This window comes from Typopeltis vanoorti, chromosome 10, assembly GCF_054136105.1.
Source record: "Typopeltis vanoorti isolate ZY-2024b chromosome 10, IOZ_Tvanoo_1.0, whole genome shotgun sequence".
Taxonomy (NCBI): domain Eukaryota; kingdom Metazoa; phylum Arthropoda; class Arachnida; order Uropygi; family Thelyphonidae; genus Typopeltis; species Typopeltis vanoorti.
Window position 1 is genome coordinate 104,782,212 of NC_143558.1, and position 13,733 is coordinate 104,795,944.

Sequence of the window (13,733 nt, forward strand, 5' to 3'; positions counted from 1 at the left end):
GGAAATCTTAAAAAAAAAAAAAAAGTGAAAAATATGCATTTATTCTTTAAAAAGCCATATGCTTCTATAAGAAACAGTCATGATTATCACAGATATAGTTAAGAGCAGATTTAGAAACAGATCTATCCCAACAGAATTAAGATTCAAATACACAGTCTTTATAATTTTGGACCACAAAATAATATTGAAATCTATAGGTATTTGGTATTACATGTTAGTGAAGCATCCATCAAACAAAACTAGGGATGATGTCTATATTTATCAATCAAAACTTGGATGTAGTCATGTTGAAATACCATGGATATGACACATAAGATGGTGATATATTTCATCCATCCTTGCTACTTAGGTGGTTAGTAGAATTTGTGATTTAAATTTTTACATTAGTGTGTGTGTACACTGGTGCTGTATTATGAGCATATTTTAATATATTTAAAGATATTTTATTTTTTGCATGCTGTTATTCCCCTCACTCCTGAAACCTTCTCTTAGTAGATATCGAATGATACATGTTGTAATTCTTAAAAAGTTGATGGTCATGGCAGTAAGCAGATATTTATTTTGTAAACTTTCTCTTTACATTGTATAAAGTATATAATGTCTCTCTCTCTCTCTTTTTTTTTGTGTGTGTAGACTTATTATGGCCTTGATATTGCCACAGTACAAGATCCTATAGCTCAGGAAGCCTTGAAGACTATGATTAAAACTGTAGGTCAGATGCCGAGGCAGTTATTTACTCTTCCTCATCCTATGGTTGGATTATCACTATCTACCGGAGATGAAGAAATAGGTACACAGGTAAGAGGTAATAAATAATCAATTTCATTATAATATTTGGGTTTGGTGAGATGAAGGAGGTACTTAGTGTCCCAGGTTTTGTGCAAATTCATGCAGTGATACTTGTTGGGATTAGGAGAGTGCCTCATTGCCAAATAACTCTAAAATAGCTTCTCAAATTTTTAATGATCTCATATGTCAAGTGACCAAAAATTTTTAAAAAGTTAATATTTTGACAAAATTTATGTACAGCTACTCCTTTAGTTATGGTCATCTGTATGTGTGTGTACTTTGAAAGTGCAAATGGCACTTTTTTTGTCTGATACCTGGCAAGTGTAAAATGTGGTTCAGTTAAAATAAATTAAAAGTAAATTGATATTAATGATGACAAACTAAATGCTAACATTGAGCTAAATTGAAGCCAGACATACCTTGTACTTGCAGAAAAATTCTTTATGAGTGATAAAACCACTTGTTGGCATTTACTTTTGTGAAGAAAGGTGGCATTCTTCCAGCAGATTCTGCACAGTTGAACCTCTCCTTAAAAACTTTCAAGAAATGAAATGAACAATTCATATTTAGAATCATTGCACAGACTGGCAAATTACGACACCCAGTTAATTTAATGAACACAGAACCCTGTGCTTACAAACATTTTATGATTTGCAACAGAAAATGTTCATTCCAGTAAATCTTTCTTCAGTGTGCATGTAGGTGTGTATATATATATATATATATATATATATGTATATATATATATATATATATATATATATATATGTATGACGATTCATTGACTCGGTTGAAATACATATTGTGAAATGAGTTGAATGACTTAAACCAAGAGTTTTTTAAGAAAAGAAAAAACACTAAACACTGAATGTTAAAAAAACTATGAACAACATAGAGAGAGTCTCTCTATATAATTAGCATGAAAACATTGTAGTTGTATTTAAAGCTGTTCTTTTGTTTGTTGCATTGTTGGGAGAGTGCAGCATCACGCGAATGCCAGTACATGATTACAGCTGAATGACTATCTGGGAGGTTGTAGCTCAAGTTATTATTTAGATGTTCAGGGTTGAGGACGATTTCCCTAGATTCTACGATTTTTCTCTCCAATTCATCATGGCAACGAAAGATGTTAGTAGATCTGTCCCAGTGGACTGTATGACTTGGGTTTTCATCATTAGGATCAGCTGAGAAAAGGATATGGCTTGATAAGGCACTAGCTCGCTGTCCCTTGTAAGCAATGTCCCTCATCTGTTCCTCCATACATAATTCAGTAGATTTCTCCGTCTGGCCAAAATAAGGAATATCACAATCACACCATATTTTGTACACACCAGGATATTTAAGATGATGATGACATGGTTTTGGGTGGCTTATTAAGGAGCGGATTTCTGGAAGTGGAGTGAACAAAGTTCTGATATTGTATTTTTTTAGAACCTTGGCTAATTTTTGTGAAACTGAACTTATGTAAGGAATAGCCTTTAAATGTATTTATTTCTTCTGTGTGAATGACTAGGAGGATTAAGAAGGAATTTTTCAATAATTCTTTCAGAATATCCATTAAGTACGAAAGTAGTTTTGAGATAGTTGATTTCTTTTAGAAGTTCATTTGGGTCATCAAGAGGAGAGCGAGCTCTATGTCCCAAGGTAGAAATTATTCCAAATTTTTGGGGAGGGAAGTGATGGGACTGACTGTGAAGATATCTGTTGGTATGTGTAGGATTTCTATACATCGAATTTTTAAGTTTACCAGAAGAGCGGGTCAGTTTTACATCTAGAAAAGGCAGGGAACTATCAGTTTCAAGCTCTGCTGTGAACTTTATACTTGGATGTCGACTATTGAGATGTTCCAGGAAATCCATTAGGGAATCATGTCCATGGCTCCAAATGAGGAAAATGTCATCCACATAACGTTTCCAAACTTTAGGTGTCTGGCGATGGGTAATCCTTTATCCCCTGTTCTTGCAAATATGTACTTGGAGGATTTTAAAGCCAAGGCTGTCTCTTCCTTTGCTTTAACACCTAAAGTTTGGAAATGTTATGTGGATGACATTTTCCTCATTTTGAGCCATGGACATGATAGAACTGCAGGAGATGACCAATATCTTCAATTATCTGCTAGCTGAATTGAATCTGAGTTGAAAATGAGTTAGATCATAGCTAATTCAGGAGTGCTATCCTGAATTAGCTATGATCTAACCTCATATTGGGTACAGGAACATGTATCTACTTCCCTGTGTGCAGATGCAGATGACTTCATCAAAGTGGTCTATGCTAGGCATCTGGTAGTCTGTATGTCCCTATCTCTGCACCACTTTAGAGAGCATTTGGAATGTGCCAGGCTCAACATCATCTGGGACCAATAATGTTTACATATGAGTCCTGATTTGCTTTGCTAAGCAATATCAGGCATGCTCTGATCTAGTGAGAACCATGGACATGTTATCATCCCTCCAATATCCATGAAAGGGACACTTATGGTGGAGGTAGCGTGATGGTTTGGGATGGCATCTCATTGATTGAACGTATTGACCTATGTATGCTTCCTGGAGGAACCAGTTGAATGCTGCAACTGGTTTCTCTAGAAAGCATATACTGAACTCCTATGTTTTTCCATTTATCCTACAAGACGTTAATTCTCATTCTCACTGAGCAAAGCTCGTGGACCTGTAAAATCTGTAAAATCATGTTTTGTTTAATATGTTCACTTTTACAAGTTTTGTTTGGTGAGAAATTATTATGTTATGTTAAGTTATTCAGTATGCTGATTATGTGCTCTGTATTATTCAAACTGCTTGTGATGTAAGAATTGTAATAACAGCAAAAATGCATATGACGTGGAGTTTCACTGTGAATTTTGGGATCAGACATGTCAATTGACTGGAAAATTTTGTATAAGAGCTGTCGTTGGTAAGACAAAAGGAAGAATTCAGCAGGAAAGTACAAGAGATTGATGGGAAAGTAAGGACATTGTCGCTCGGAAACAGGAAGGAGTGAAGAGGCATGCAAGAAAGCAGAGCCAGACAAGATAATTACTCTATGGAGTTAAGTTTCAAGAATGTCAGATAACCTTTTTGAATTAAATTCCAAAGATAAGGAACTCTACAACAAATGTATGCTGAATTAAAGGCAAGTGATAAATATTTCTCATTAGTCATTTGCAATTGGCCAAATTCCTGTTTGATTGTGATATTCCTATTGTTTGCGAGACATTTTTTTATGTTTAATTTGGTTGGTCGAAAGACATATACTGAAAGTAGTCATTATATGGCGAAGTGAGGTTACACGTGTTAAATTGAATGCTAATTCTATTGATTGAATTAATTTGTAGTTGTTTTTAAAGTTTGAATAGAATATAGGAGAGATTTGTTTGAGTTCATTAATGTTAAATTTTAAAATTGGTTATAAAATGTTTTTTGTGATTACTATCTCTTGTACATAAATTAATGGTTAAAGTAAATATTTAAAAATAAATTAGTGGTCTTCATTATTTAGAGAACAACATATTGGTACTGAAGTCAATTCACTATCCCAGGATACGAATCTGGAATAATCTATCTAACAAAGGAGATAAAATTTTAGTACATAGTTATTCACTCCACAACTGTCTCTGAATATCCGTTGGACAAAAAAGGGGGAATAACATATGTGGAGCAAAGAAAAGGCTCGCAAACATTTATTATAGTACAATTAAAATCTCACTTTAACATAATCATGCAGTTGGTAGGATAAATAAGGTATGTGAGAATTTAATAATATAATAAGATAACAAACAAATGGCTCAGCAAAATAGGGTGTGAAAGAGATAAAATACTATAATATTTTAACAGACCAGCATCTTCAAGATGCTGGTCTGTTAAAATATTATATTATGTATGTACTGCCAGCCAGGTCTCCTGACCTTAATCCTGTTGAGCATATCTGGGATGCCTTAGGTAGATGTGTTGCTGCTCTCAACCCCCACTCCCAAAAACCTTGAAGGACTTTATTATTATTATTACACAGCACCTCCAAGGACTTGTTGAGGGGAGGGCACTCTACAGCTCTTCTTAGACTAGCTTTGTAGGAGTAATGCTCGTAGAAAGGCTTATACGTTAGTTGCACATGATTGAATAATTTACGGAATTCACAACGTATAGTGGTATATAAATTAAAATAAACTTTAATATATACTTCCTATATTTCAACAACATCACGTTGCCATCTTCATGGGAACATAAGATTAAGATACGTGCACGCAGGCACTAAGAACAGCAAATGAGGTAGAAGCGAGGAAACTACTGTTTTTCCTAAAGTCCTGATGGTGCCCCCCCCCCCCCCCTAGCGGGCTATATTAAGTATTCTTGGCCGTTCGGCTGAAGTTCTCAAGATTTACGTCTCCCAAATTTGGGGCAGTCTCATGCATCCAAATTTGTTGAGGTTTGGCTTGTTTCTTAGGGCTGAAGCTGATTCCATGAATAGTCTTTCAAATTTATATTTACTGTGGTGTATTACTGTGGCTTTCTTCCACCGTATTCTGTGGTGTGTATCCAGAGCATGATCTGCAAGCCCAGAGTGGCTGTACTGGTGAAACTGGATGTAGTCCTTGTGTTCTGAAATTCAGATATTCGCTGTCCTGCCTGTTTGGCCAAAGTAGGACAGCTTGCAGCTGCAAGGGACCTGGTATATACCAGGTAGGTCTAAGGGAAGTGGTTGGTCTTTAGTAGAGTGAATAAGGGATGGCAATTTTTTATATGATCTGTAACAAGAAGTTAAGGCCCCCTCCAAAGAAAAAGGGAAAAAAAAACACTAGAAAATTTTCTAAAAATCTTTCCCTAATTAAAATTCATTTTTTTTAAAATTTATGTTTTGTCGTGTCTTCTATTTCTATACTACTTATGAATTATTGATCATTGCAGATGCTCAGTCATAGGTCGTATGTAGTGTGTATTGTGTATACTCAACTTGGGCCCCACCCAAGATTAAATCCTGAGTGTGTTACTGGGTGACAGCATTCCTTATTGAGTCCCTTTAACAATCTCATTTTGATCTCTTGTTTTTGACCATTGTCTTCATCTACCCATTTGTTATTGAATTAATTTATTTATTTACAATTTTTGTGAGTGTTTCTTTCACATTTCATATCCTAGTGCTTTTCATCTAAAAATTTAACATACAGTTTTTGAGTTATCTTGATTTTTCTCTTTATTCCTTAATTTATAGAAGCTGATGTAGTTTTTAACACTTATTATCTGGTGACTCCTTCAGAACTTTTTAATGGAGAAATGAAGAAAGCAACTGATGCTAATACACAAATAAATCATTAGAAGAGAAAAATCTAACATAAGTTAAATGTGACTACAGAAACTATGGCATGTGTCATCTGTCTATTTATAGACTCTCTGAATAATTGTTGAAAAAGTTAAATTCTGATATGCTAAGAGATCTGATTAGTGATTTCCAAACATCATTTAGGATAATCCCTTTGTTCTGTTGAGGGAGCCATATGAGTAAATTACTCGTGGTGCTCTCATCACAGATTTTTTAGTATGTTGAGAAAAAAAAACGTTTTCATCTAAATAAATCAAGGCAGCTAAATCTAGGTTAACTATGTAATTGCAGTAGAAGTATGGTAAGCTAGCCTAGACTCTTTGACCTCTTGGTCAGTACCAATATTTCTTCAACCTCTCTCTCTCTCTCCATAGCCAGATTCCAAAGTCCTGATATTGTCTTAGTTGCTCATCTCTGAACTCTCTTCAATGTTTCCACATCACAATGAAAACCAGGTGACCAAATCTGAGCATGATAGTCCAAGTGTGGTCTGACCAGTGCTTTATACAGTGGCACAACCACTTTGTTAAATTATAATGGGTTATAATTTAATTGCGTCGACTGCACACCATTCTAATATTCTACGTCTATTATCAACTTTGTATTTCTATCAACCACGCCTTTGTTATTCTTTTGCATGTGCACCTTAGGCCTAACTTCTTCTACTTTACTCAGTCATAACTATAATCTGCCTAAGATAGACCTCTCTGTTCATCCCATATAATCTTCTTTATGTTCCCACTGCTAGTGAATGACCTTTGTTATTAGTCTATCCACAATAAACAGGTTACCAACTCTCAGACTATGCAATTAGAAAAATTTATTTGTTTAGCGACTGCACCATTCTAATTTGTATATATAGCTTGAGAATTAAAGTATGAAATATAGGCAATGCGTATTCCATGTCGTTGCTTCTTCTCGCTTCCTCCACTCGGCGATCAGGAACCGAAACATCTGCATCAGCAGTAATAAATGGTCCAGGTCTCCTTTTCTCCCTCTTCTCTGTAGCCTGTGGTGGCAGTCATGGTAATTCTTCTCCTCTTTTCCTTGCGCTTTTTTCTCCTTTTCAGCCCCCTCCCCTTTATACACTCTCTGTTCTTTGTTCTTAAACTTCAAATGTCTGTAATTATCCTGCAGCATGATGATGTCACTTTGGTTTTCACACTGAAGATGTGAAAACCAAAGTGACATCATCACTTAGGCGATTAATTTGTTCACAAGTTGTTGCGAACTTTTTGGATACACTATTTTTATACCTTACTAACAATGTTAATATCATTTATCTCTAATTTCAAGCACAATATTTTAAACATAAATTATTTAACATTATTTCCAGTACAGTTAATTTACATTCAGACAAAGTAATCTTACATCAATTTTTTCTGTGTTATTTCGGCCTAAAAACCCTGTAAAATTGAGTTCAATAAATTTATTTAAATCATTTATCGCACGAAATTTTACATCTTCCTTATTCCTACATATAAGAACACTTCTTATCATAGTGGCACTATGATGTACAGTCTTTGCAACACTTGCAATATGCGTCTAAACTTCAGTCTACAGTCAACCATTACTCCCAAATTTCGAATCTCCTATACTTCCTGCTGTACTGCAGGAAGTATAGCATTGTCAATATAGTACAAAGTCTTATATTTCTGCACTCCAAAATGCATCACCTTGCACTTACTCATATTAAAATTACAACCTCACTCCTTTGTCCATGTCAAAAAGTCTAATGAAATCTTCCTGAAGTGAATTAACATCAGCAGCAGCACTACTACTTATAATTCTCCCCAACATTGCATCATCAGCAAACAACTGGAGATCCTCAGTAAATTCACATGATATGTCATTTACAACATGTTAAACAGTGGGGCCAAGAACAGAACCCTTGGGCACTCCACTGGTTACCCTTTTTTGTGACCCTGCTCTATCATGCTCAACTTGATGTTATTGTTCAGAGAGCCAGTCTTTGATCCATCTAATACACAGGCAGTCCCCAGGATACAAACAAGATACATTCTTTAGAACATTTTTAAGTTGGATTTGTATGTAACTTTGATTCCTGATGAACAGTGCATATACAGTAATAATAATAATAATACCCCTGTGATAGCCACTAGCATAAAGATGCTGCGCTAATGAACCGCTTATGCCATGCGGGTTTGTTTACATGCATGGAAGAAACTAGTTCCCAAATTATTAATTTAGTTATTTAATTATTAATTATCCTTATGGGGAGCCTTGGGAGCCATTTGTAAGTATGGAACGGCGTAAGTAGGGTCGTCCGTAATCCAGGGACCGCCTGTACTGCCTGTCCAAGAATATCACTGTATATGATTCTCCCTTATCTAACACCCTCGGTACCTGATCATAAAATGCAAGTAAGTTGCTAAAACAGGACTTACCCTTAACAAATCCATACTGACCATCATAAAGAATGTCATGTCCATCAATCCAGTCCTGTATTCCATTCCTAACCAATTTTTATTTCTCCAACACCTTGACCACAACTGCAGTTATACAGACTGGTCTATAATTGGAAACTTCTGTCCTAGAACCATGACTGTGGAGTGTTATTATTTTGCTTTCTTTGCACTCCTTAGACACTCTACCCACAGCAAGTGCTCATTCATTAATTCCACTGTATCTTTTGCAACTGTTATTCTGCTGCCATGACTTTCCACTGATGTCAGCCTGCCATAATTATTCTTTCTCTTGCTTGCCATATATCAGAAAAAGTCCCTTGAGTTAACTTTAGTCTGACCAGCCAATCTCCTCTCATACTGCACCTTTTCTTTCTTTACCATTCTCGTCACCTTCCTAGCCTGCAATTTATACTCTTCATGAATCCAATCACCACCAACTGTCTTGTACCTCCTCTATAGCATTTTCTTTTCCAACACAGCATGCTTAATTTCACTGTTCATCCATTTCACCCCAACTCTGTTTACTCACTTAACCCTAGGCATGCAGTTATATATTGCTTGTTTCAGCTACTGCCTTGTGAATTTCCATGCATTTTCAGCATCATTTCTTCTTAGCTCATCTACCTAACATACTGATGCTAACTGACTACAGAGCTTCCTATAATCACCAGCTTTATACTTCCACATACATCCCTTTTTGGCAGTAACCTTTTCTTGTTTCACCACTTCCCAAACAAGTACCTCATGATCACTCTCTCACTAACCAGTGGCAGTATTAATGCCTTATTAACAACTACATCCTCTGAAGTTATCACCAAATCCAAAGAACATTAAAGCCTCTAGTTGCTTCAGTCACATGCTGCTTAAGTTATTTATCTCTCAGAAATTCAACAAACTCACTCTCCTTGTTTCTGAATGCTATCTCCTTCTTTCATTGTATATTCCTTTAATTTAAGTCTCCCATCAGAATCACCTTCTTTTTACATGCCAAACCAGTTTGCCTAAACATTTCACAGTCATTATTCTTTATATTACTTGCCCTGTAACAGCATCCTATCAGATATACAGGGTGTTCGGGATAAATTTGACAGTTTTGTAAGGAAAAAGAAAATCTTCTTTGTATCTATTAAATTTAATGAATTGACAAAAAAACATTACAGGCAGAGTTAATTACAATACTATCAACAAGATTTACTCAAAATAACCACCACTAGCATCAATCACAGCTTCAATTCTGCTTCGGAACCTCGAACAAGCTAATGCTACAGTCTCCCTGGGAAGGGCCGCAAAAACTGTTTTAATTTTATCCATTAACTGGGCTTTTGTATTACTGGAAGTTCGATTGGTGTCTTTTTCAACTGCGCCCCATACAAAATAATCCATGGGGTTAAGGTCTGGGGAGTTTGGAGGCCAAACATTTGGACTGGTGAAGTCGTAGAAATTTTCAGACAACCATTTTTGACTTTTCCCAGAGGTGTGGCAAGGGGCCGAATCCTGCTGCCATACATACGGCCTACCATTGGCTACCCTTGTTATCCAGGACTTGACTACAGTTAGCAACTCCACGAACAAAGCCCGAATTCCAATGCCAGGGTTCTTCAACACCTGTTCCTGCAGATTTGCGAGGAATTCTGCTGTACGAACGCAATCAGATCGTCTGCTAGGGATCTTTCTTCTTGCTACATCCTCGTAGTAACCATTGCAAGTCTCTAGTTCATGCCTGATTGTTTTTACTGTATTCAGGGAGCATTGGGCAGCAGTCGTAATATCCTTATTTTGATGGCGGGCACGAATCATCATGATACAAGTTATTCTCTTCCATGATTCAGGTGGGTTCCAGCTATCCGTCCTTTCTGACATCTTGTATATGAATGAAGAAGGGTCCAAACTTTTAAATGAAGAGAAGTGTGTGTTAATACATGTAACTTACGGAAAAATATAATTAATTATAAATATGTCAAATTTATCCCGAACACCCTGTATATAGCCTGTTAGTTTCAACTTCACACCACAGATTCAAAATCTGTGCATATGCTTTCCACCTCCACACTTTGTGGACGCAATTCCTCTGAAATCATTAATAGTACTCTCCCCCTCCTCTTGTGATCTTCTTATACTTCTTTTTCTGTTCCCAGCATCACATCCTCCTCAGACAACCATCTTTCACTTATATTTGGGAATACTTACTCAATCAATGCTACAAACACAGCCTTAGGCCTGGCTGGCTGATCTGCTCTCCAGCCAAAAGGCTCTAAGTTTGAATCCTGCCGTGGACATGGATGTTTGTGATTGTCTTTGAAAATACTATTGGTGGTGCTGGACAGTAGATGGTGTATGTGAAGATAATGCAGTTCGCTGTAGTTTGTGGATGGAGTTGTGGAAATGGAGAGTTGTAGAGTAGGTGCCCTCCCTCAATGAGTCTTTGGACTCCTTGGGGGTGTTATGTAAAAATAATAATAATAATAAATACTTCTTACATTTGTGTACAAACATAACAATCACTGTGTCTTTGCAGCCATTCCACTAGAAACTTCCTTTTCCCTGATCCTGACTCTAATTTCCATTCATACCTGTCTCGTCCAAGCCTTTATGCATTGCATCACCTTGTGCTGCTGCAACCACATATCCATCTTCCTCCTGTTGTACAATTTGTTTAGCTGTACTTCCCTGTGTTGGATCCTACTTGTTCTTAATCTGTACTTTGGATCCGACATGTTAGTCACTATGATGTTCTTAAACAAAATTATAAGTTGCTAGTTGATTTCTAATTCAATATAGAGAAAATTTATATTTATAGACTGCGCCACTCTATATCTGAATTAGTTCAAGAATTGAAGAAAAACCAACTCACAACTGTCCTCTTTTATATGATGTTATTATATATACTGGCCGAGTATATTTAACTTACTTAATTTTCCCGCTTTGGTTCGAATATTTTATGAATGGTGCAGTAAAAGAGATTCAGGCAAAATACAACTTTTCATTAACAAAAACAAACATTTAATTTTAAAATCATAAATTTTAAACTTAACTTCAAATCAGTAATTAAGATATCACAATCACTTCAGCTTCTCCGATAAGTACAATCAAACTCTGACAAGATAAAACTGTTATCTCTATATCACAGTCTTTTCATAGTTCCTTAAGTTCCAAATACAATAAAAATTGCAGTAATACCTCTTCATAAATAGACACTTTTAATTTCACACTTCTTTTAATTCTCCACGAATAGTTACTGTTAACATCAGGGAATTCTAAGATGAAACTCACACACTTCTCTGAACAGAAATATTAAAGTTGGAATAATCTTACCGTTAATCTTCTTCCTTCATCAACATACACACAAACACTTTTTATAACTGTAAACACTTTTAACAATAAACAGCACTCATTAAAATAAATCTTCTAGCATTAACTGAATTAATTTACGGGCACAATACATATAATCAGATATTCTTGTATGAAGCACTACTGATCACTCTTGAATTAGGGCAGTACACAATAATTCCTTAACTTGGGGTTTTATATATACAGATGTTCATTCCTCCAGCATTCAAATAATTCCTTAGGCACTATAATTCTAAACACCGCTATCATTAAACACAACCCTGTTGTCTCTATTTATTCTCTAGTTACTTCGTACTATGCTTCACGTTTCAGTGTGTCCTTGAAAGGTCGGCCCTGAAAATAAATCTCAGCTAAAGTATCGCTAGTCATTCAGCAGTCACTCAGCTATCTTACGTTGTTTTATTTGTTATTCAGAAACTTATTAGCTAACTGCTTCTCAACTTGTAGACTTTATTTAGTTGCTCGAGTGACTTGCCGACTCTCTATTATCGCACTGTGATTGCCGAATGCTGAATGCCCAATTCCAACCTAATACCAATCTCTCTCTTATAAATCTCTAATCTCCTCACTTCTTCATAATTCCAGCGTTCATCGCTTATATATCTGTTTTTCCCCCTAAATTGCTCGCATCATTTCTTTCTAAAACTCTTTTCAATAAACCTCACGTGGTGTTCCAAAACGTGCTCGCTCACTTACATGCATTTCCATGACAACAAAACAAAATATAATAAAATTGAGCTATTACATAACGTTAAACTTTACAAACAGGAATAAATAAGGAATATTTACATTTCAAATAATACGCAGTTAATTTATCAAATACAAATTCTTATAATATTAACATAGTAATAAATAAAATAGCTTAATAATATTTAATACAGTCTTTTCATTATTAATACATATATCTTGATTAAATAATTAAATATTAAATAAAGTTAAAGGTAGCTATATGAATATTAATTTGTAAAATAAGTTGCTTACATTAAATAATATTTACAAGTCTAGCCTTTGTGATGGAAGATCATGTTGGATTCTGAAGCAAATAATAATTACTTTAATCTCTACATAATCAGAATCCAACACCTGCTTTGTAAGTAGACTCTGATCATTTACTACATTAACTTCTTGACCCTGTGCCTTCTCAGAAAACAATAGCCTTTCTAAATGATGACACCAAACCCATTCAAATGTAATCCATCAACTTTAAAACCATTCCAACTTTCCTTCAAATTCACTCCACAGATTTACAAATTGAATCTCCCTTTGTCTCACACAACTCAGCCATCTTACTGTTCATTATCTCTTCTCTCCTTCTCAATTCACTATTGTTATATCTGGGCAACATGCTAATGACTTTTCTGACAATACTATCCATCTTTACCTGCTGCACCAACTTCCTCAAATCTCTATGAACATTATTTTTTTCATGAACTAAGTCATTTGTGCTCACAGCTACTACTCATTTTGATGCCCACTCTTTCCTTCTCTGCAATGCCTTGATGCATTGCAGAGAAGGAAAGAGTTATTTGTTTGATTGCTCCATTATTAAAGCATGTTTTGTGCACTTTATTGTCATTACACCTCTAACAATTGAGTCCTCATACAGTGATCTACGATTATTGTTCGACTCTTTCTTCATAGTACCATCTTCTTCATTCTCATTAGCAGATGTCCTCGTTAGATGTTTAGTATCATCTTCCAGATGTTTTATTTCACTTTTCATTTTCACTAACTCTTGTCTAAGCTCTTGTACTACAGTCCCGACTTGTTCCCATTTCAAATCTATTAACACACTTTTCACATACCTTAATGCTTTCCTTCTTTTTGTTTACCCAACAACAAACACTACTGAAGAACAGC

The 13,733-nt window shown here is 35.5% G+C and overlaps 1 protein-coding gene across 4 annotated transcripts in view; it reads left to right on the forward strand.

Moving 5' to 3' along the window:
• mv (lysosomal-trafficking regulator mauve) overlaps positions 1-13,733 on the forward strand; it is a 1,073,830-nt gene that overhangs the window by 852,129 nt on the left and 207,968 nt on the right. For all 4 annotated transcript variants that reach the window (XM_090399251.1, XM_090399254.1, XM_090399252.1 and 1 more), the window contains one exon: positions 634-798. In XM_090399251.1, coding sequence (XP_090255377.1) covers positions 634-798 — 165 coding nt within the window. The remainder of the gene's footprint in view (positions 1-633; positions 799-13,733) is intronic.